General features: G+C 41.6%; 1 protein-coding gene across 2 annotated transcripts in view; it reads left to right on the top strand.

The window, feature by feature from the left end:
- Positions 1 to 6,818: 6,818 nt before the first annotated feature.
- Positions 6,819 to 24,486, top strand: part of LOC127622906 (protein c-ets-1-B-like) — a 57,846-nt gene continuing 40,178 nt past the window's right edge. For both annotated transcript variants that reach the window (XM_052097063.1, XM_052097064.1), the window contains exons 1-3: positions 6,819 to 6,925; positions 9,752 to 9,859; positions 23,059 to 23,209. In XM_052097063.1, coding sequence (XP_051953023.1) covers positions 9,791 to 9,859; positions 23,059 to 23,209 — 220 coding nt within the window. In that variant the 5' untranslated portion in view covers positions 6,819 to 6,925; positions 9,752 to 9,790. The remainder of the gene's footprint in view (positions 6,926 to 9,751; positions 9,860 to 23,058; positions 23,210 to 24,486) is intronic.

Raw genomic sequence — 24,486 nt, forward strand, 5'->3', positions numbered from 1 at the left:
TCTGCTATTATTCTGACATTTTACATTCTTAAAAAAAGTAGTAATCATAACTGACCTACGACAGGGAATGTTTACTGTGATTAAATGTCAGGAATTGTGAAAGACTGAGTTTAAATATATTTGGCTAAGGTATTTGTAACTTTTGACTAAAACTGAATAGTAATAATCTTAATGTAAAGTGCACATAAACTAAGCCAATTCTAAAAAGATATAAAAAATAAAAAAAGAGAGCGGGAGAAAAAGCAAAGGCACACTGCCCTAAAGATCTATGCACATTGTACCGTATGTTTCACAGCAGGGGCATTTGTATGCTTTCATAATTACTGGGGCCCATCGAGCACTATCTATTTTACTATGATGTTGTATGGAGGGTCTGGGGGCATGCTCCCCAGGGAAATTTGTATTTCTTTATTTTTGCAAAAACAGCACCAAAGCATACATTTCTAGTGATTTTAAGAGCATCATTTGAACATTTTCTTTGGTAGCCAACATGTATTGTGCAGCATTAATTAATCTATGGACTAAAACAAATATTGACACCTTTTCATATTACACAGCACAAGATGAAGTTTATCAAAGATACCTTTCTCAAAAGCCTGCTGTGGCAGTATCATAATACAGTGATGGTACAATTGGCAAAACAATTTAACAAAACATGTTAATTGGTATTCACATAGTAGGCTACATGTCCAGTAAACATGGTGTTGTCTTGGTCATTTTTGGTACTTTTTTGTGCTTTCATTTAATGTTTAATATTTTTATACATTTTTATTTAGAAAATATCTTTACCTGCAATAGACACACTCACATATGACCTTCTTCATCACTGGCAAATGATTGAATGCAGCTGTAGGTTTTGTTTAAAAAAATTATAAGTAAAAATCCACTTCTTTCAGCATTGATTTGTTTCTTCTATAGTATAACGTTACTGTTTTACTGCATGACAAAGAGCTTCAAACAATTCAGCCCGCACATTAGACAAATTCATTGAGAAGGACAGACTCAAAATAGTGATTATTTCACACATATTGGGCATTGCTCCGATTCACGAGCCCCGCACTTGTGAGTCTATGACAGTGTTCACAATAGCATACTATCCATACTACTCTCACCGTTTTTGCCAAACACAGATATATAACAGAAACAGTAAGAAGAGTATGGTAGTAAGACATTTAGTACACAATCTTTATGATCCGTGGAGGGTGCCACAACACGCTATCGAAACGCACAGCGCACATTTTGCTCGACAACAGATTGGTCACATGCTGAAATTGGCTCTGTAGATCGGCACACCCAAAGCAATGCCACCCTAGGTGGTTTCCTATGTCACCTAATGGGATGACCGGCCCTGCTTTCAATTACACTAAAAAACACTATGTTCAGTCCAGACATGCCACGTCCTTATCGCAATACCAAAATTCCTCCTTTTCTTTCATTCACATGAGAGCCAGTTGTAGATTTATTCCATAAGTCTTCTAAACTTAGGTTTGGTTGATCAAGAGTCAATACTGTCATAAAGCATTATGCACTCTCTTTTGTCATCATAATCATGGCTTTTATCTAAAAATACCTTGCAAGAAATAAAAACAAGGTCTCAGCGAAAAATAGATCAGCCCTGTATCTCTCAAAGCAGCAGAACTCGGAAACACGGTGGCCTAAAATAGAATCACTCTTCATAAAGTCATCCTTCTTTGTAGTCACTGGAGCAACATCTGTGGGGCAGTTTCTTTAGGGAATGAGCTGGGCAGTGAATCAAAGCAAAGCGAGAGCTCCTGCAAGAGATGCGTGGGAGGACTGTCTCCCTCACACTTGCTCTATCTATCGCTCTTTCCCCCTTTAAATTGTAGAGGGAAACTGCAGCAATCAGGAAGATTCTAATAAAAGTCCATTAATACTGCATGTCATGAAGTATCTTTGGAAATAACACATGAGGAAAAAATGGAGACAGAGGATGTGAGGTCTGCTAGCACTCAGCGAAACACTAGGACAACTGAGGGGGGAAACTTTGATGAAATGCCATTCAGGACGGCAGAGATTAAGTCAAAGATACAGATAGATAATAAGGCTTTGATGTTGTCCTGATTTATCATCATATTTAATGTGTAATAAAAGGTCTAACAGCATTAGAAATCAGCTCTCACCTCAAGGTCGTTTTATTATTTTGGACTAAATCTTTGAAAACCAATGCATCAATTTAGTGTGAGTGATTCCTGGAGCGTAATTCAGTGCATTGAGAGGGTGAGAGCTGGTGGGTTACAGATCTGTGAGATTTGGTTTTACACAGAGCTTTGCACTTGCATGCTCCATGACGACAGCAGAACGGACATAAGCAGTAAAGCAGTCAGACACAGTGAGTGATGAACGTTTAGTGCTGGTGGCCAGGGAAAAGTGTTCTGTTTAATGTATAGCGTGACCAGACCAGAGAGAGAAATAGTGAGGGTAAAATACATAGAGGTGTAAGCGTGAGAGCTTCAACAATGGATTGGAAAAATGTGACAAAGAGATGAGGCAGAAGAGAGAAAAAAATATTAACAGCATCCTGGTATGACTTCAATGGCATAACACACACACACAAACACACGCACACACGCAAGCACGCACGCACACACACAGATCCACTATAAATGAGTTGCACTTCAGGTTACCCATAGGATAGAAAAAAGAAAATTAAAAAAAATCAGATGAAATGAAGAGCAAAGGCAGACTTTTCCTTTAGTTTCCTGTAGATTTCTTTTTTTTTTATCATAAGGTCTAGACCATCATGTGTCATGTGGCGTTTCAGAAGAGATCTCAGCAATGCCTCAAACTGTGCTGAGAAGACTCAAAAATCTGCAATTGAAAGTAGATTTCAACATGAACTGAAATACAGTATTTCTCATCAAATTCTTCTAAAATCAAATTATCTGAGCAATGCTTTCCACATTAATACTATAGCACTATACTCTTAATATGTGTAACCAATTTTCTTATTTATGTCCTTATGAATTTATGGGAGGAAACGTGTGAGACAATGTTGATATATAAATGGAACATAGTGACGAGGAGGAGGGTGTGGCCGTGCCGTGATGGGGCACGGCCAGTGCTGAATCAGCTGATCAGAAGGATAACGAGATTAAGGGGTGGCCGGAGACACCGGTTCAAGAGAGAGAGATACACACAGCCCCGCTGCACGTTTGTTAATGTTGGTTTTAAGTTTCTCATTTAAGTTAATGTTCAGCTGGTTCGTGCCTCTTCCATGCCCGTAGTTATACTGTTACAAACATACTGTATGCAAGTTCCAACCACCTCATTTGACATCCTAAGCTCACACTGCCTCACTTAATGTTCTGAGCTACTAAAAAGCAACCAATTTGCTTAAAAAAAATAATTGGGCATGCTTCACAAATCCCATGCATAAATAAAAATAATAACATAAACAGAGGCAGAAGAATGTCTGATAACTGTAATGTCAATAGAAGTCATATAGAAGTGTTATAAATATATATACAGTATATACAGGGGTTAAATTGGTATTGTAGAAGTGAGGGAACTTGATTCTAGAAACCTAGGTAAAATATTATATGATATGAAAATTTTTAATAGAATTTGTTGCTCCTGAGGCAAAGTAGTCAAAGTTTATTTGTTGAGCACATTTAAAAACAACCGAAGTTGACTGTATAGCATAATATACAGGCAATAAAATCAAACAAATAATGGACAAGTTAAAAAACAAAACTATTGGTATCAAGGTAAGTTAAATGCCAATGAAAAGAGGTAAAAACAGGTAGAGTGGGAGCCATTCTGATATATGCTGGCAGACTGTTCCAGAGCTTTGAGCCTACAAAGGCAAAAGTATTAAGGTTCTTTTTTGATGTGACAAAACAAAACAGAAACAAAACAAAAACCAATTCTGCGACTGACTAGAGGGAAGCATAATGCTTAATGCAATGCACTTTGAAAGTTTTTTTTTGAGCAAATACTTTCTCTTAATGGAGATGGAATATGTGAAATTATCAAACAAAAACTGGACTGAACAGACTGGATTGACAAACCAACAGTTTTCTTTTTTTTATTCAGAGATGCTGGATAGATTTGGCCGAATTTAACCTCTGAATATATAGATGTAAGAAGGGTGTAAATATAAATGAGTAAGGATAGAGATAGAGAGAAAGATGGTGAAGTGAAACAGAGTGGGTAGATGAAAGGTATTGGAGTGATAAGGAAGGCGTGAGGCATGCAGGAGGTGATGAGAGTTAGATCATGTGGAGCAGAAGTGCATCAAGGCGTCTCCTTTGAACCAGTCATCATGTTAATTGAAACAGCATTGTGGGCACACAAAGAAGATCTGGATCACATTCACTTTTATTCAATTTGGCCCAATTTGGCCCATATCTCTCTCTTTTCCTCCCTCTATCTACCATTTCTCTCACCACATGGCCATATGTCACACAGCTACCCTTTTGCCCCTGACTTGTTGCCTCTCCTAAGCCCTCAGAGATTGCTTTGCCAGAGTTTCAGAGAGGTTCCCCTCAGAGACAGCACAGGTTGACATGCCAGCTCTTCTCTCGCATTGGACTTGAAAGCACATTTATTTTCAAGTACCCGCATTGACCACACAGTTTCTAATTCAAACAAATGAGAGCATGGGTCACAGTAATGATGTGCATGGACCTTATTAGGGGCAGGGGTGAAAAGACAAGGACAGAGTGTCTCCGCACTCTTAAAGGCACCTAGTTGTTGAGCGCTTAAATCTCTGCATTTTTAAAGGCACCTTTATATTTGTGAAAGAAACGGGCAGGGGCTTGAGCCCCTGTTGCCCCTGTTCTGTGCATGTCAGTGTGGGGCAGCCATGGAGGGGTTAGCACTCATCCACAAGGTGTTTTGGATGAGATTTGAACAGCCTGCTAATAAAAACAGAGCACACTGTGTTGCTATAGGGGAAAAGGACAAATGGCCATAATTGTCTAAAAACATTATAAATAGTGTATGAATGCTATGTATACACTCACATGACAAATAGACTGAATTGTACACAGTCAGAAAACACCACTGCTGCTTCTAAGTAAATGATGCATGGATATGTTGTTGTTTCAAACATGGACCAAATGTTTCGATGATTACAAGATCATGATGCTTTCGGCTCATTTCACTCTAGGACAATCCACACTTTCACTCGCACAGGTGGAGTTTCTCAAATACACACATATGCATACAAACACACTCTGTAACAACTGCATACACCCTTAAATACATGAATTCACACACACACACACACACACACACACACACACACACACACACACACACACACACACACACACACACACACACACATGCACTAAGGTTATGGCCACCCAGGCCTAATAATGTTTTGTTCATGTGGTCACAATAACACAGCTGTATTTAGGAATAACGCATGATAAAAAGCCTCTTTTCTCCACTCCTCTATCTGAAACGCATCCTAACTCAGGAGCATATCATCACAGCTCCGGCCCAAAACTGGCTTCCTCCCACCAGCAGTATAAAGAGGGACCTTGTACAGTATGTCCAAACAGACTGCTCCCTAAACCTCTCCTTGACTCTTCTGCAGTACCACTGTCCTCCTCTCCATGGCCCAGCAACCTGCTGGACTGATATCACCAGAGGAAATCCACTCATTGTGACCCCCATCAGTCTCTCTCTTCCTTTTCCTCTGTATATATACGTTTTCTTCAGGACTTTACTGAATCAGCGCAGGCTACTGGACACACCGTCAGCCACTAATGTAACTGGAACAAGTCATTCTATCCACTTCCTGAACAACCTCTGTTATGTGGCAAAGCCCAGGAAGAGCTTGTGTGAACTAATAAAAATGGCACCCAAAACAGCAATAGCAAAATAATTGTATGTGAGCAACAACCACTATAATTTCTACATTTATCTCACCATTTTTTGGAACATAATCATTAATTTAGAAGAAAAACGTGACCCCAGTTATTTAAATATAATCAAAGATATAGGCAAAGTTTATTTGTTGAGCACATTTAAAAACAACCAAAGTTGACTGTACAGAATAATATACAGGGCAATAAAAAAAGAATTATAATAATTTTATATATATATATATATATATATATATATATATATATATATATATATATATATATATATATATATATATAAATATGTTGTGGTTATTTTATTACAATAACATTATAATTATACATATATATACACACACACAGTGTATATACATTTGACTATTTAATATATTTAAATTGCATGATATTTGCAATTTAAATACAGTTTTAACTTATACAATATATATATATATATAGTAATAAAAAATACTTTGTGGTTATTTTATTTGTTTAAAATATATATATATATATATATATATATATATATATATATATATATATATATATATATATATATATATAAACTAAAAAATAAAATTTGATAATTTGAAAATAATGATTAAGAGGCACACGTGCATTAAAGTTGTAATAAATGAATGTAATTAATTTTTACTTTTTTATTTTTGTTTGATCCTTCAATCAAACATTTCTAAAAACTTGACACATACATTTCAAGCTAAATTTAAGAAGGATTTTTTTTTTCGTTATCTCGTCATTGACCTAAATATTCTATTTCTATTACTTTTATTGATAGAATTTTGACATAGCCTACTTTAAGCTCTCTTTTGATGAAAAGAAAAGAAACAATATCAAAGAGTACAATATTTAAAAACATAATATCTTCATCTATTGAGGTTGTTTCTATATTAATCGTTGGACACTTGTTTGATGTGAAAAGTCCTGAATGGGATTCAGAGTGGAGCGCAATATTTGGGGAGGGTGGGACTCCAGCAAGTGCGCTTTATCCTTCTTCTCCAGACGAGCCAGGTACACACAGCTACTGACAGCTCGTCGCAAACAGCCTTCAGCTTTTCAACGAAATAACGGTAAGGAGAAAGTTTCTTTTGATTCCTCTATCGATTTTTTCGCGGCAGAGTATGGCTCAATTCTTCAATTTATGAGCGCGTAAAATCATTAGACACTTGCGGTGCTGGAGCGGTTCGCTTTGAACTTTCTGTTTGGATCAGGATGAATCGCACCGTTATTCACTGACCTAAAACTGACACATAATGAAGAATTCAAATGTGAATTTGTGATAACATTGCAGGGGAACAATCGTTTATTTTTCTCTTAGAAGAAAAAAAAAGATGAGTTTTGAATTTTGTGCAACTTTTCTACTCTTTCAAAATGGGAGTTTTTAAATCCTCCCCATAATATGTTTTCTTTCTAAATGGGGGAAAAGTGCTATCTTTTTATGTTATAGATTTTACATCCTACATGATAAAATTTTTACTGTAACTACATTAAATAGATTAATAAATATAAAACCTAAAGTATATAGTTTGTTCTGACATATATTACTCTGTTCTTACGTACTTGATATTTCGAGAAGTGACATATCCATTGTTCTGAATAATAGACTGTTTGGATAACCTGTGGAAGATCCATCTGTAACAGTCACCTCAACCTTTGACTGAGAGTTACATCAGTTGCCATACTCTCTAAGCACTTCAAGATGTTCACTCTCTCTCTTCCTTACACACACACACACACACACACACACACATACTGCTGTTTTAGGTGAATCCTCAGTTGTTGCCCTGCCTGTCCATGTGTGTGTCATGAACTCCCTCCAGAAACAGAATCCTCACAGCTGGGCTCCAGCTCGCTCTGCTAATGCCTGCTCTAGTAAACAATAATAAAGGGATGGCAGTAAGAAGACATTGACAGAGTGAAAATGGAGGGTAGAATTGGGGGATAAGGGGCAGAAACCAGGTGGTGGATCATCTCTCACTTCTGAAAGATCAAACACTTATACTGCCTGCAGATTTCAATGTTATGGCTTTCAATTACAATTGTTATTTTATTATATATGACACAGAGTTTAGTTACACCATTAAATATTTTGAACACTTCCACCAAAAAAAACTAACAAAAAAACAGCAAAGTTAAGCTTATCGGGGCATGTTGTCATCTTACATGGGGTAATTGTATTTTGATTTTAAACATAGTTAAAAAATTAGGATTTTATTTGTTTATTTATTTATTTGTGAATTTGCTCCACCAAACTGAAATTCCTGTACCATGTATTCATCATATATTTGTAAGCCACTGTGTAAACAACTAAACACAATAAAACCATACTGGTTTGCATTAAGGGAACCATCACCTATATAATGAAGGCAGATTTTAAGCAATAGCTTGAACATTATTTCTGTTATCTCTTGCTTGATTACTCTTGTGTCAGACATTGTTTCTTTTTCATAATTGTTTTACTATTGAAATTGTGCTGAAATGTATTGGCAGGTTCCCATAGTGACATCCACTGGAAGAGAAAACAAGCATTTGTGGGTAAATTCTGGGCTTTTGACTCCGAGTTATTTCTCCTACACACTACACGACTTTCAAAGATGTCGGATTGTGGTACTGTTCATATTACACAACTGTCTGTCTTGTCATGGAAGTCGTAGTGTTTTCAAATTGGAATCGGCAACAGGGGTGAACAAATTACAAAACATTTCACTATTAACGAATCCCTGACGACTCTGCCTGGACTCCGAATTATGTTTCACAACAGAGTACACGTGAGAAGTGATACGAGATACGAAAACAAATGCATGATCATATGTTATGCATTTCAGAATATGATGTGTTTGTTTTTAATCATATATTTTATTGTTTACAATATGAAAAAAGTACCTCCTACTGAAAAATCAACCTATTTGCTTACCTGACTGTCCAAAAGAATTGGCAAATTCTCTCCAACTCTTCTATTTCTCCAGCCCGTTGTGGTACATTGAAACATCAAGTCTGGTGATCCTGCCAATGTTCCACAAAATTTTCTTCCATTTCTTCAATCCAATGAGGCTTTCTTGATACCGCAGCCATGACAGTTGATGTTCTGTTGCAGGTACATCAGGACTCCTCCCATTGAAACTTCCTGTGCCTCGTTTCTTGCTCTCTCATTGGCTGTAGGTCAACGGTGCAGTTGTATTCAGTCAAAACATATTTCACATTGCACGATTTAGAGTCGCCGGCCGCCGACATCGGTGACACGTCAGCGCTTCTCTCAAATCACGTCTTTGATAATTCATACAACGCGATCGTCGCTCACGGGAGCGAGCTCCGGTTTGCCTACGATTTCAGGCTTTTGTCGCCGATCCCCACAAAACTGTCGGCGAGCAAAAATCGGGCTTAAAATTGTGTAGTGTAAACTCTGCATTACTGAGAAATAGCCCTTGTGACAAATTCCGTTTGTGATAACTAGCCCCGGGTCTCGCCTGTTCATTATATTTATTAATTCATTGCTATCTGAAAACGTAGATGTAAAACTAATGATACAGTGAAAGCCACTAACAAATTACCATAAAGGCAGAGTTCATTTTAAATATATGATGACTCTGGTTTGATTAATCTGATGTGTTTTACTGCCCTGCCCGACTGATTAAGAAACACTTAAGCAACATTACAATAACATTGCGATAGATTGCCACCTCTGAACACATTGCTTAACCATCAGTTCCCACCCTTCTGCTCAGTTTTGGGTCATCTCATGTCATTTATATGTTTGAGTGGCAGGTTATTACTAATCCCTGTTAACCATATGCCTGGTGGAGCCATGTCCCTTGGATAAACAGTGTCTGATTGATTAAGGTCTCTACCCTTACCAGCCTCACATCCAGTGTGGCCATGTGTGTGTGTCTTGTTTATAGGCTTCCATTGGTGCAGGAGTTCCAGCTCTGGCTCGTAGAATGAGTTACTACTTGGATCCAGTTTCCTCCTGTCAGGCTCTTCAACCGCTTGACTATCTGGGTGCAATGGTAAGACCCCTCCACCTACCATTATAAATCACCTCTGTTTGGCCTGAGCTGCTCATCAAACCAGCCATGTGTAAGGCAGCAAGTGAACACACACATCATCTGGTAAAACATGGAGATAGCAATGGCAAGATTGTGAGTTTGATTCCCAGAGAGTGCATATACTGATCAAATGTATGGCTTGAATGCACTTAAAGTAGCTTTGAATATCATTAACTGCCAAATGTAAAAAACATTGTTACAGCAAACTTAAATCCAAAAACTTTTGGCATAGTGTGGACTGCTTGAAATTTAAAACGCTGAACAAGAAACAACAGTCATTTTTTCCACTTTTATTTGAAGATGCTTTGTTCTACTTCCACTGATATGTCAGTACAATACCCTTTTTGGCCTGTCACCTCAATTTCCTTGAATCCAAGGGTTTCATATGAATTTGCTGTTGTCTTAGCACACTGTTGTACTGTACAGTATTACAATGCAAAAGCTGAAGAAAGGTGGATGTCAAAGTGATTTCAGTGGCATTAAAAGGATGTGAACTCATGGATGACACCAAATGTGCCCTGAATGCAGAATATTGTTTAGACACAGAATAGTATGCTTTTGCAAAGAATACATTTAAATAATTGCACAATACAAATGGAGAAAGAAGAATTAGAATGAGAATGCTTTAAGGCAAAAACATTTACCTCCTCTTTACCGCATCCAGGGGTCAGAGAGGTCAAGGTAGTTTTGTTACATGGGTGTTTGTTAAAAAGGGATCATTTTAACAATCCTGTCAGGCAGGGCATATTGGGATTCCACGCAGGTGAGTGCAGAATGATAGGTGTCTAATAAAGATCCAGGGAGGACATTCAGCCATCTGTATGCACAGACAGGGCTGTTAGTCTTTTAGCCGGAAAGGGTCACATGCTAATCATTACCCGGCCCGGCCTCCTCATAAAGGGACTCACCGTTCGGCTAATCTGCTCAGGTGGCCTCTGTGGCTTTTGAAATTGAGATGACAGTACGTTCGTCTCCCACTATGGTCAAAGGCTGGGTGGAGGGGGCTTTCCTCCCAGTTCATTAATTTGCATGTGCCGAAAAGGAAAAGAGCATTCTCTGATCTCATCTCCCCTGAACACTCCCTCCACCCTATTCTGATTCTCTCTCTGTCCCTTGCTGTCTCTTTCATGAAATATGGGTGAAGATGAGGGAACCTGAGGAAGAGAGATAGGCCAATGTTTGTATGTGTCATCAATAGGCTTATTAGCACTACAGGCCAAAGTACAAGATTGTCTGGTGTTCTCATTTCTACTGAAGTGCATCTGTTGACACAACACACTTAATTTTCCTTGAGGGTAGAACAAGTGCATTCCATGAAATCCACTTCATCACGAAATCCAACTCTTGAGACAGATCACATTTGCATTTAGGCATTCTAGATTGGAGGCTGTGCTGGAAAGATCCAGTTTAAGGTGGTAGGAAGCTGTATTTTGCAACATGGTAGCATTTCTAACTTGTCTAAGCTGGTCATTATCTGATCCAAGCTGATCATTAGCTGATCCAAGCTGTTTTTTAACTGGTCTAAGCTCATCATTGGCTTGTCCAAGCTGGTTATTCGCTGGTCCAAGCTGATCATTAGCTGATCTAAGCTGTTTTTAACTGGTCTAAGCCCATAATTAGCTTGTCCTAGCTGGTTATTAGCTGGTCCAAGCTGGTCCATTCTGGTCCACATTCGTCATGAACTCTTCCAATCAGGTCATTAGCTGTTCCAAACAGGTCAACTGCACCAGCAAAGACCAGTTATAAACCAGCTAGTTCTCCACTCATGATCAGACATCCAGGCTCCTTGATTTGTCATGGTGGTGGGGGCCAGGGTGGCATTGCCGTTTGCATTGGATTGGACCCTCCAGTATCCCATAAATCCTAATGCCGTCCTCCCTACTTCCTCTATCTCTCCCTCAACCACCATCTATATCTCTCTCCGCTCTCGACTTCTCGTCTCCACTCCCCATGACTCCAGCAGTGGAGTTTTATACAGCCTCGCTAAGATCCCCCCAGCCCCCCTTGCCAACACTAATATGACCACAGCTCTATGTAGCTTCTACCAGGTCTTGGTTGATAACCACAGTCTTGCCTCAGCAGCAGACTTAATCAGATGGGCAGTCAGTCAGGCTGCAGACACCTCCCCTCACTAAAAACAGCCCTGGAGACAGACAGTAGCTCAGAGAACAGGGGCTTCTGTCACCAGAGCCACTTAAGATTACAGTCAATCTGTTGTCACTTGTTGATGAATATAATGTAATGTAACTTTCTCTTTCTTCTTGTCTTTACATTTCTCAACCTGCAGGGGCACAATATTACAGAGATTGTTCACACAAAAAATAAATTCTGCTGTCCTTTACTTAGAAACCCTCATGTTTTTCCGAACCCATTTGACTTTCTTTTTGGGGACACAAAAGGTGTCATATTTCTTTAACATTTCCATGAAAGAAAGTGGAAGTTCCATTTGTCGAATAAAAACATAGTCCCGTACCAATCTCACACTATGTCAGACTGGGGTGCTTTTCCCATACAACAAAGTAACTCACTACTTAACCACCATAGTGCGATGCATTGATGAAGAACTTAACTAGCTAATCATGACTGTTTGCTGAAACCCTTGTAAGTCGAACATCCATCATTCAAACCATGTTAGTTCAACAACATGGAGCTTTATGATGTTATACGGGGGTGAAATAATAACGTTTATGAATATTCAATTATAAAAGCTCATTTACATGTACACTAAAAAGCTGTTTAATGCGAGAAAGCTGCTGAAGTCACAAAAGTGGCTTGCATTGTGTAAAGTGACAGATACATTGCGCTACAATAGTGGGGTTTCCCTCTATATCAGACTTCTGTGTTCTCCCGACGTACTAGAGCACATACACACATGCACACTCTTAAAAAATATATAAATGGCACTTATGCATTAAAATTAACACATGAAAGTTCTGTGTTCTCCAACATATAGTATGTGTAATAATGTCTCTGAACAGTCTTTAATCCCTTAAATGGCTACATTCACATTTACATTTACGTGATGTTTTAGAACACTGCTTTCGGCATAACCCCAGAATATTGATAGAATTAAATATATATAGGGAAAGAACGATATAGAAGCAGCGAAATCTTGTGAAGTCCAGACAGCAAACTAATTAGAAACTATGCTTCTAGCCACAGTTATGATTGTAATTCAAACAACTTAAGAGTGATGCTGTTTGCGACTGTTCTTTTGATCTATGGTTTCGGGAAACACCAAATCTATGAACTATGAACCATAGTTGTATAATGGTGCTTTTGGGAAATGTGTCCCTGTTTGGGATGCTCAAACAAACATTAATATTTTGATCACGCCACAGGGTTTACTCTTTTTGGGAAATAAGCCTACACATTTGTTTCTGTCTCTGGTTTTCTGCAAATAGTGCCAGATTTTATTTGCACTCCAACCCTGGTGAAAATAATGGTAGATACTAATTGCATCCTGGTGCAAATAGTGTCAGACAATATTTGCATCCATATTTAAATACTAACATTATATGGGCATCACTGCGGTGTGTTTATAGTGCTTATTCAGAGTCCCACAGACACAATACATTAACCCCTACCCCTAAACCTAATCTTACCTTATAAAAAATAACCTTGTTTTTACTACATTAACCATAGTTTCACCATGGTATTTTGTTGTAAATTTACAGTAACCTCAAGATTAACCATGGTTACTATATTAACAACATATTACTGTAGTAAACCCATGGTTCAATAACTTCTTAAATGTAACGAATGAGGCAGCGAGGAGACGCGGATCTAAATGCAGCCTTTTATTAAAAAGGTAAACAGGCAAAACACAAAGGAAAAACCCACGATGGGGAAACAAAACATAAACAAGTAAACTCGGGCAGGGGAAACATTCCAGGCTTGACAACATACAACGACAGACAAGGAGAGAACAAGAAGCAGGGCTCAAATACACAGATAGTGATGACTAAATGGGACACAGGTGAGAACAATGAACAAAATGGCAGTGATGATGACAGGTGGATACTGGGAAGTGTAGTTCTTTAACAAAATGGCAGTGAGACACAGGGCAGACAACAGAGGAACGTGACATTAAATAAACTGTTATCCTTTAATATCCACAACAAAATGCTTCAGATGTTTTATTGTGCTTTTATCTAAAGTGTTTAGGCCTTTTGTATCATTTGCTGGTTTGGAAACGCTACTGAGGCACAGAAAAATGGTAACAACGACCAGTAAACAGTTCAATATTATGTTTCCAAGTATGGAATGTATCTACAGAAGGAGAGTGATAAATAAGCCAAATGGCATTGTGGGTGACAAGTGGCATCCCCTTGCCTCTTCATATGAACTATTGCCATCTGGTCGACAGTAGTGTCCTTACCAATTTACTAAAAAGAGATCCAAATTATAATTTGTTCCCCAAGCCATTAAGTTTTAGCAATCCTATCTTAATTTGTTGCAAGGTGCATGGTTAGGGTATGTGTGTGTCCATTGATGACTCTGTTTGTTGTGATAAAATGCCATGTGAGTATGCTGCAAACCAAATTTACCTATGGGAACAAATAAAGTCTAACAAATTAACTTAATTGCAATAAAACTATGGTTTCTGCCAAAAAACATGGTTCCTAAAATAATACTATAGTAACACAGTGATGCAATCTACACACAAGCTATGCAGAGCCGAGTGCGATCAACAGACCCCGCCTCCAGATAAAACTCTTCTCTATACTAACAGATATTCAACGTGACCAAATAACTGTGATGAAATCAACATTTATATTCATTTTTATCTTATAAAAAAAAACAATAATAATAAGAGTGGAAACAGGAAATCGGATGGGAAAAAGAATGGGACAAAAGGCAGATTTGATCAGAGGTCGCTAGGACAACAGTACATATGCACACTGTCTTTACACCCCACGCCAATGCAGAAACATCTATTGTCTAGTTTGTTGTATATTCCTGTGGTTTCACCAGACTATTGAGGTGCAAATGGCTGCCCTGTGTGGCAGATGCTATTTACACTGGGGTGGAAATAGTCACTCTGTAAATATTAATGTTCACAGATTTAGCCTTAAACTAGCATTATTTTTAAAGAGCAGGAGAGTTGTTCGCTGCAGCACCCGTGACCATGCACGCGTCAGTTTATTATTTGAGCCTTAGCCAGTCATGCTAATCACTTTGCTTTTGATAAATTATATCAAAGAAAGCTTGGAGCTTCATCGAAAATGTCATGCTGGCCCCTGTAGATTACATATTAGGTTTCTAAAACAGAGCTAACAAGACTGCACAATAATCTCTACCAAACTGAAGTCCCATTATGCTAAGCTCACAAAAACTGAAATTTTTAATCAATATAAAGCATTCTTCTCTGGAAGATATCCAAGACTGTCAACAACTCTAGAACAATGTATATTTACTGTACACTTGCAATCTTCTACAATTACATGTGATGGCATGTGATTTTGGCCAAAGGAAGTTGATTTGAATGGACCTTTATCTGTCAGAAATAGTTTTGTATACGGTATTTTCCCTTAGAATGTGCCTCAGAGACTGTATTCAGAAAACATCCGGAAGATTAATATCTGTTTGTGGATCTCTTTGTCCAGTTGGCCTCTTAGATGAAAATCTCAGTGGATTTTTTTGTGGTGGCTATCATTTATTGAATTTATAAACTCCTGTTTATTTACTTCCTCTTATTTATCAGGATATTGCAGTAAAAGGCTGATTCTTGATCAGTTTTCTGTCTTTAAGGCATATTCAGTATGACCCTTGATACTGGATTATTGCTTGATTTTTGGGATGTTCATTGAATTTAGAGATTGAGCCTAATTAACTAATCTGCTATTTGATTTGAGTAGTGTAAGATCCTAAGAAACCAGCTGACTCAGAAAAGTGATCTGCTACTTCTCTCTCTTTTGCTGTCTGTTTTTTTTTTTTTTTTTTTGACTGTCTGACTTCCCCTTCTCTTGGCCTGACGTCAGAGTCCAACAGAGATCAAAAGAGTAAAAAAATGCTTCTCAAGCGCTTTGGTTCAACAAAAACTTCCTTGCCTCAAGCCACACATGGAATTTCATATGTTAAAATCTGAGAGTTTGCTACTCATTGGTGGTAAGCAGTCATGAATGAAACCCCCTGCAAGACAAAATACATATTTAGAAATGTAGTTCTGGTGCTATTAAAACTGCTCAAATGTGAAGTGTTTGGCACCATCATCACCAAATGACAGGGCTGGGTGTTCCAAAAAAAAGCTATTTAATCAACAGTTCACAAAACACACTGCTAGTATGCAGCCTTGAATGCTGTAGTAGCTACTAATACTAAGAGTAACAAATAGTATGAAAGACCTTCAGGACAGTAGGCTATGAGCATCCAAACAGATTCTTAAAGGGTTAGTTCACCCAAAAATGTAAATTCTCTCATCATTTACTTGCCCTCTGTGAAATAGCTCAAGGATGGGACGGAAACAAACGTCAACTTAAGGGGTAAGTTTTCTTTAATTACCCCCACCGCCCGACTCAGGCCGGGGCGTCATCCGGCCTGCCTACCACTCCCCCCCCATTTCTGGAGAGGAAGTCAGCGGCAGCCATCTGCACCCCCGGTCTGTGGACCACCTTGAACTTAAAAGGCTGGAGAGCGAGATACCAACGGGTGATCCGGGCGTTAGTATCTTTCATGCGGTGGAGCCACTGCAGTGGGGCATGATCCGAGCAGAGGGTGAAGGCCCGCCCCAGCAGGTAGTATTGGAGGGTGAGGACCGCCCGCTTGATGGCCAAACACTCCTTCTCTACGGTGCTGTACTTAGTCTCCCTCAAGGAGAGCTTCCGGCTAATGTACAGCACCGGACGTTCCTCTCCCTCCACCACCTGCGAGAGCACGGCCCCCAGCCCTCTGTCTGAAGTGTCCGTCTGCAAAACAAAAGGGAGAGAGAAGTCAGGTGAATGCAAAAGCGGCCCCCCACAAAGTGCAGCTTTAATCTCTGTAAACGCCTGTTGGCACTGCTCTGACCACTGGACCGGATCTGGAGCCCCCTTTTTAGTAAGGTCAGTCAGCGGGCTGGTGACATCCGAATAATTAGGTACAAACCGTCTGTAATAGCCAGCCAGCCCCAGGAACTGCCTCACCCCCTTTTTGGTCTTGGGTCTAGGGCAAGTCGCAATCGCCGCGGTCTTGTCAATTTGGGGTCGCACCTGGCCATGACCCAAGTGGAACCCCAGATACCGTACCTCCACACGCCCAACCGCAAGCACTTTTTCGGGTTTGCCGTGAGCCCCGCCCGCCGCAGCGATCTCAGGACGGCCCTCAGATGTTGTAAGTGCCGCTGCCAATCATTGCTATAAATGATGATATCATCTAGTTAAGCAGCGGCGTACGCAGTATGCGGTCTGAGGATCCGATCCATGAGTCGCTGAAACGTGGCTGGTGCCCCGAACAAACCGAAAGGAAGCGCCACGAATTGGTGTAATCCGAACGGCGTGGTGAAGGCCGTTTTTCACGGGATATTGGTGTCAAGGGGATCTGCCAATAGCCCTTCGTTAGATCCAAGGTCGAATAAAACCGAGCAGAACCTAACCGATCGAGCAGTTCATCAACACGGGGCATTGGGTACGCGTCAAATTTAGACACCGCGATTGACTTTTCTATAATCTACACAGAAAGCGTACAGACCCGTCGCTCTTGGGAACAAGGACGACCGGGCTGGACCAATCGCTGTGAGACTCTTCTATTACTCCCATGTCCAGCATCGCGTCCAATTCTTCCCGAACTATTTTCTTTTTATGGTCGGGCAAGCGATAAGGGCGGCAACGTACCACTACACCCGGCTCGGTCTCGATGTGGTGTTGTATGATGTCTGTACGGCCCGGTAGAGGAGAGAACACGTCTGCAAATTCCTTTTGTAGTTCGGAAACCTCTGCGAGTTGGCGTGGTGAGAGGTGGTCTCCACAAGGAACCGGGGTGTTAGGATCGCAGGCTTTGTTTACCTCCGGTCCGAGCTCCGCCCTCTCCGGAACTACCGTTGCCAACGTCACAGAGGCCGCCTCTTCCCTCCACAATTTCAGGAGGTTGAGGTGATATATTTGACGCGCGCCCCCTCTATCGGTACGTTTAACTTCATAATCGAGGTCCCCTACTGCGTCGTGTGACCTCAAATGGTCCTTGCCACTTGGCGAGTAATTTTGAGCTTCGATGTTGGGAGTAATACAAGTACTTTATCTCCCGGTGCAAATTCCCGTAGCTGAGCACCCCTGTCATACAGCCGGCGTTGGCGTTCTTGAGCCTGGAGCAAATTCTCCTGTGTTAATTGCCCCAGTGTGTGGAGTTTTGCTCTAAGATCAAGAACGTATTGAATTTCATTTTTGGCATTGGAAGGCCCCTCCTCCCAAGTTTCACGGATGACGTCGAGGACCCAGCGTGGGCGTCATCCGTGATAGCAGCTCAAATGGGGAAAATCCCGTGGAGGCTTGCGGAACCTCTCGTACCGCGAATAACAGGGGGTCCAGCCATTTATCCCAATTCCTAAGCGTCTTCGTGTACGAATTTACTGAATCATATTTTTTAATGTTTTATTAAATCGTTTCCACCAGCCCATCCGTCTGCGGATGGTACACGCTAGTGCTGAATCGACTTAATGCCCAACAATTCGTAAAGTTCGCGAAGTGTTCGTGACATAAACGTAGTGCCTTGATCGGTGAGGATTTCTTTCGGAACCCCCACCGGAGATTATCTTGAAGAGTGCCCCGGCAACACTGCGTGCTGAGATGTTGCTCAGAGGCACTGCTTCCGGATACCGCGTTGCGTAATCCACCAGGACTAACACAAAGCGATGTCCGCGATGACGTCCGTTCTAATGGCCCGACGAGGTCCATTCCAATTCTCTCGAAGGAACCTCGATCAATGGAAGGGGGCGCAAAGGCGCTTTTGGGGTGGCCGGTGGGTTTACCAGCTGACATTCGCGGCACGTCGCACACCACCTGCGAACGTCGCCGCCAATGCCCGGCCAATAGAAACGGGCTATTAGATGGAAAAGTGTTTTCCGTTCCCCTAGGTGACCGGCCATAGGATTATAGTGAGCCGCCTGGAAAACCATTTCCCGGCGGCTCCGTGGAATCAACAATTGTGCCACCTCCTCCTTTGTTTGAGCGTCCTGCGTCACTCTATATAACCGATCTTTAATAAGTGAAAAATACGATATGAAATGGCGACACCCGGCCGGAGTTGTTGACCATCGATTACTCTCACTTGGTCAAAGGCGTGTTTAAGGGTTTCATCCCGCGACTGCTCCAAGGGGAAGTCCCCCTCAGGGAACTCCCTGAGAGGAGGGGTGACCCCCTCGCCCCTTCCCTCGTCACTCGGAGCAGCCGAGGACGGCCCCGGCTCCGCCTCCCCTGCCAAAGCATCGCACATCACACACCTTTTCACTTTCATGCAGGACCCATCCGCACAAACTCCCTCTAATACATTTCTAAAATTCGGCCAATCAGTACCCAAGATTAGCGGATGGGTGAGGCGGGAACTAACCGCTGCCTCCACACTGTGTTTTTCTCCCCGGAATTTGATTGCTAAAGTCACCACGGGGTACTTGTGAATATCCCCATGCACACACCTCACCCTCACCCGTTTAGCTGTGCCCAAAGCCCCGGGTTGAACCAAGCGTTGGTGGATGGTGGTCTGATTACAGCCGGTATCCATCAATGCTTGGTATGTACCCCCTGGATCCTTACCGGGACCCGGTACGCTCCAGCCCGACCGGGGCAGCCTGCGGGACATCGGAGACCCGCACCACCGTCCCCACCTCCATCAGTGGACACTGATCCCGGAAGTGGTCCGGTCTCCGCACCTCCAACAGACCGGCCCAGGCGCCACGGCCGCACCCGTGCTGGCGGGCGCCACCACCTGAGGAGGAGAGCGGCTGAAGGACGGGGAAGGGTTAGGCGGGTTCTCCCACGGCCGGGAAGTTGGCCTGATGTATCCTCCACGCCTGCGGGGGCAGGAACGGGCCCTGGGGAGAGAGCAGAGCGAGAGGGAACAGGGGGAAAACAGGGGAAGACACAGGGGAAGGGGAGAGAGAGAGAGGGGAGGGCTCATCTGCCCTCGGGATCGCCGCCAGGTGGTCCTCCGCTGAGCTGCACAGCTGCCTCCAGCGACGCCGGGCGGTGGCACTGGACCCATTCCGCCGTTCTCCTGGGCAGTCTTTGCGTAAATTGCTCCAGTACCACCTGATCGATAACTCCCTCGACGTCGCGGTCCCCGCGAGCAGCCACTGCCGACAAGCGTCCCGGAGCCGTTGAACAAACGCAAACGGGCGGTCGGATTTCTCCAGCTTCATGCTCCGGAAGAGCTGGCGATTCTCTTCCGGGCTCCGACCAACCCGCTGCAGAATGGCCCTCTTCAGGTCAGAATAAGCCAGGAGGCTCGTCGCTGGCAGTTGTTGTGCCGCGAGCTGTGCTTCCCGGACAGGAGAGGAATTAGCCGGGCTGCCCATTGTTCAGGCGGCCAGCCCCAGATTTCAGCCGTCCTCTCAAAGAGGTCGAGGAAGGCCTCAGGATCATCTGCCACCCCCATCTTCTGTAACATGGGCGGGGGCAGTGTAGCGTGGGTGTCCGGGGTCGCGGCTGGGGCTGACGCAGCCTCCTGGCTGAGGAGGCTCCGGATAGCGAGTCGGTCCTCTGCCTGAGCCCGCATGACCTCGAAGAACCGCCGATCTTGATCCTGCCGGAGCTCAAGCAGGGTTTGTTGGTGGCCCTGATGGAGATTAGCGAGGGACTGGAGGATTTCCGCCAGCTGGGAGGACTCTATGGGGCGACTTGGTTCCATCACATAACCAAAAAAAATAAAAATAGTCCCGGGTTTTGGCACCACTGTGAAATAGCTCAAGGACGGGACGGAAACAAACGTCAACTTAAGGGGTAAGTTTTCTTTAATTCTTAAGTTTTTACAGCACATCAGAGACAGTCTTCCTTGGTTCTCTCTCTTGCTCTCTCGCTCCTGCCCTCTTATGCCGCTCTCCTCATGTTACTGAAATTAGACACAGGTGTTAGTTATCATTTAGCTCAGGTGTGAGCGCCCTTACCGCTTTTCTCTCCCGGACGGGCGCTTGACAACGCCCCCGCTGCTACACCCTCATACATCTAAGAAATAACAAAGTGAACAGCAAAATATAAACAGTGGTAGGTCATCTAATGTTCATGTTATTCCAAACTCTTATACCAACTTTATATTCTGTGGAACACAAAATGAGACATTTAACTGTCCAAGCTGCTTTTCCAATGAAAATGAATAATTTTGGTTACCTCATGTCACTATATTACAAATGACCCAGCAACAATGTATTTAACATTTGTAGGATCATTTCTATAAATTCTTCTTAATACTATTCAAAACACACATTACTCCTGAAGACTCTCGTTGGAAAAATAGTAACAGTTGTTAAGATAGGATTGGTCAGAAATGCTTTGAAGGCAGGGCTTACTGAATGGTCAGCTGGGGCTGTACTATAACTCGCCTGTCCTATAACATGCTAAGAACCAATAAAGCAGTGCATTTGATTTGCGCTATAGTCCATAGCGCATAGTTTTGTGTGAAGAACAGAGCGAAATTTCCAATGGTGTTAGAAACTGTTTTCACAAGGAGGCTCAGCAATCCAAATCGTCTACTGATCCTCATCCAGATCTCATGATGTTTTATGTGTCTTTTGAGAAATTTGTATTTGTACACTAGAATCCATCCATCCATCCATCTTATATAGCCACTTGTCCTATGCATGGTCACGGGTAGTGCTGGAGTCTATCCTCTGAGAAACACCCTGGACAGGTGGCCAGTCCATCACAGGGAAACAAACACACAGACATTCACATTCACACTCTCACTCACACCTATGGACAATTTAGGGTCTCCAATTAACTTAACCTGCATATCTTTTGGGGGAAACCAGAGCACCCGGAGGAAACCCACACAAACATGGGGAGAACATGCAAACTCCACACAAAAAGGCCCAGTTGAGCCGGGACTCGAGACCTTCTTGCTGTGAGGCAAGAGTGCTGAATGGATCATTCTAAAGATTAATATCTATTAATGGAAATTGACCTCAGCAATCTCTATATAAGGATTAAAAAATATATATCATCTATTAATCACATATGACTGTGAATGTTCCATCCTGTACAGCTTTGAAAAAGTAACAGGTACAGTAGTACATCGTGACCAGCCAGTCAATGCAGCCATTACTGCAGCAGTCTAAAAAATTATAATTTATATCATGATATTTTTAGTTTATTATGGTAAAATCAAAAAAAAATCAGACTCCTTTATTGGTATTAAATTAATATTGGCTTTATTGGACTTTCCTCTTGTAAACACAGCAGGAACTCTAAAATGAAGCACATAAACGTTTCAAATGAATAATGTTTCTTGTTATATTTTGTATGTAAAATTTAAACATCTAAAGAACATTTCATCTGCAATAAAGAAAGCAAACATTGCACAATCTTTCGTGACTGATATACTGTAGGTTCGACGGGAAAGGCAAAGTGTCTGGCTTGACAGCTCTATTTTCAACTCCTCCCGTGACTGCAATCTGTAAATCTTGCATATCTATAGGGCAAGGCACAGAAAGTCAAACACACCTTATGTTTTCAAACCACTCCCCCATCTTCCATTGGCTAAACAAAAATGTAGTCCCACCTCAAACTCTCACCATTGGTTGAGCCAATGGTGCAATGTCGGGTTGGTCAGGATGCTGAAATAAACAGTGCAATGTTTAGATTTAGATCGCAACAGAGCCACATGTTTACACTTCTCAGGGACATCAAATTACAATGGTTTACTTTAAGTTGTCAGTTGCACTTTATTTTACAGAATGTGCACTTTCAGTATTCCCAAGAGAGCGCTGAGTAATATTAGGTAACAACATGTACTTAATATGGGTTAAGGTTAGGTTTAGGGTTAGTACCTTGTAATTACTTTAGTTGTTGTAATTATATTGTATGTAAATGTAGAGCAGAACTGTAAAATAAAGTGCTACCAAGTTGTCTCTGCACTTTAAACTGTGATAGAAGAGGGATTTTAAACATATATAAATGGCATAATTCACCTTTAAATCTTTACATAGACGCTGGAGCACAGTGTTTACACTAGTTTGTTTTTCTGTTTTGTTTCTGTAGAGGCCAGTTGGTGGTATGGCCATTAGTATGATACCACAGATACAACCTCCTGCAGTGTGCCACCCACAAAACCCAGCTCAATCCAGACCACTGTATGTCCACCACATCACCCTGCAAGAGGTTCCCAATGGACCAGAGTGCATCACTAATGGTAAGACACCAGAAGCTGTTTGTATGTTGGGATTGGAATCAATGGACACCTTTATTAGGCTGACTTCACAAATCCCTTTCATTCTTCAACCCCTCACCTCCAACCACCTAGTTCCATTTTGGTATACAACGGTGACTTTTCCCAGTTTACAAAATCAAGTCCATTCCTACATATTTTCTTGTTTAACATCCTGTATATTCACATGCATACATCAGATTACAGAAGTGAAATGAGTTGCAAACAGTGTTTCATGCTGTCTTTAATGGCAGAAAGTGCAGAAAAAAATGCAACTATTGCAGTACCAAAAGCTCAAATTGAGGTCAAAACACTCTTGACACAATGTAAAATTGAATACTATTTGGCATAAAACAGAGATCTTTGTGTGCGACTATGAAATGTGCATGTGAACACAAACACAGAATTTTTGAGGGGGAGGAAACTGTAAAGCATCTGTTTAAGGCATCTCATTGGGGTCAATATCCCTGTCATGCCCCGGCGAACAACGTTTTCTCTGCCACACTCAGCCTATGTGTGTTTTTTATTTGTGTGTGTTTCTATGTGACATGAAATGGGGGAGGTGGCTGCAAGCTCGACATTTTTTTAGTTTTTTTTTTATGTTTATACAACATAAGAACATTCCTCCCAGTGTTTGACATCAGCCTCCCTGCTTTTCAGAATGAAATATGGAATGAATGGTGACATGCGCCATCTGTATGTATATGTGTGGATGTGTGTGTGTTGGGATGGATCCAGCATTGGCACTAATTCTCAGTTGACACCTCCCAAGTGGGACATAAAGCCATTGGGGTGCAAGGGCACAAGGGCTCAGCAGCAGCCATTCTTTTCCCAAGCCTCAGGGCCCCTTAGGGAGTACGCGGGGAACTGGGCCAGGTCAGGTTTGATGGGATTTGCTGATGTTTGTTTCTGGAGACACTGAAAGCCTCCAGCTCTGCCTGAGTATGTTGCACCATCATACGTCAACTGGAAAAAAATGACCTCTTATCTCTTTTTTACTCAAAGGTGATGCATCTGAGGGTTTGAGCAGAGTGAAAGGTCTGAAGTTTGATGTTTTATTCAATCTTATGGGCTGCATGTTTAGGGAGTTTGCTCAATGAATCATGCTATTGACTTTAACCCCCTTAGGATATAAAAATCACAAATGATATCTCTTTAATAACTAAGATTCCTCTAAACAGCAATGAGATTAAATGGCAAAAAAATTCTAATTTTAAGTCTCCTGCTTCTCAGCAAGGATGTCATTAATCTCACAAGAGTTT

The sequence above is a fragment of the Xyrauchen texanus genome, chromosome 29 (genome assembly GCF_025860055.1).
Source record: "Xyrauchen texanus isolate HMW12.3.18 chromosome 29, RBS_HiC_50CHRs, whole genome shotgun sequence".
In the NCBI taxonomy this organism is placed as follows: domain Eukaryota; kingdom Metazoa; phylum Chordata; class Actinopteri; order Cypriniformes; family Catostomidae; genus Xyrauchen; species Xyrauchen texanus.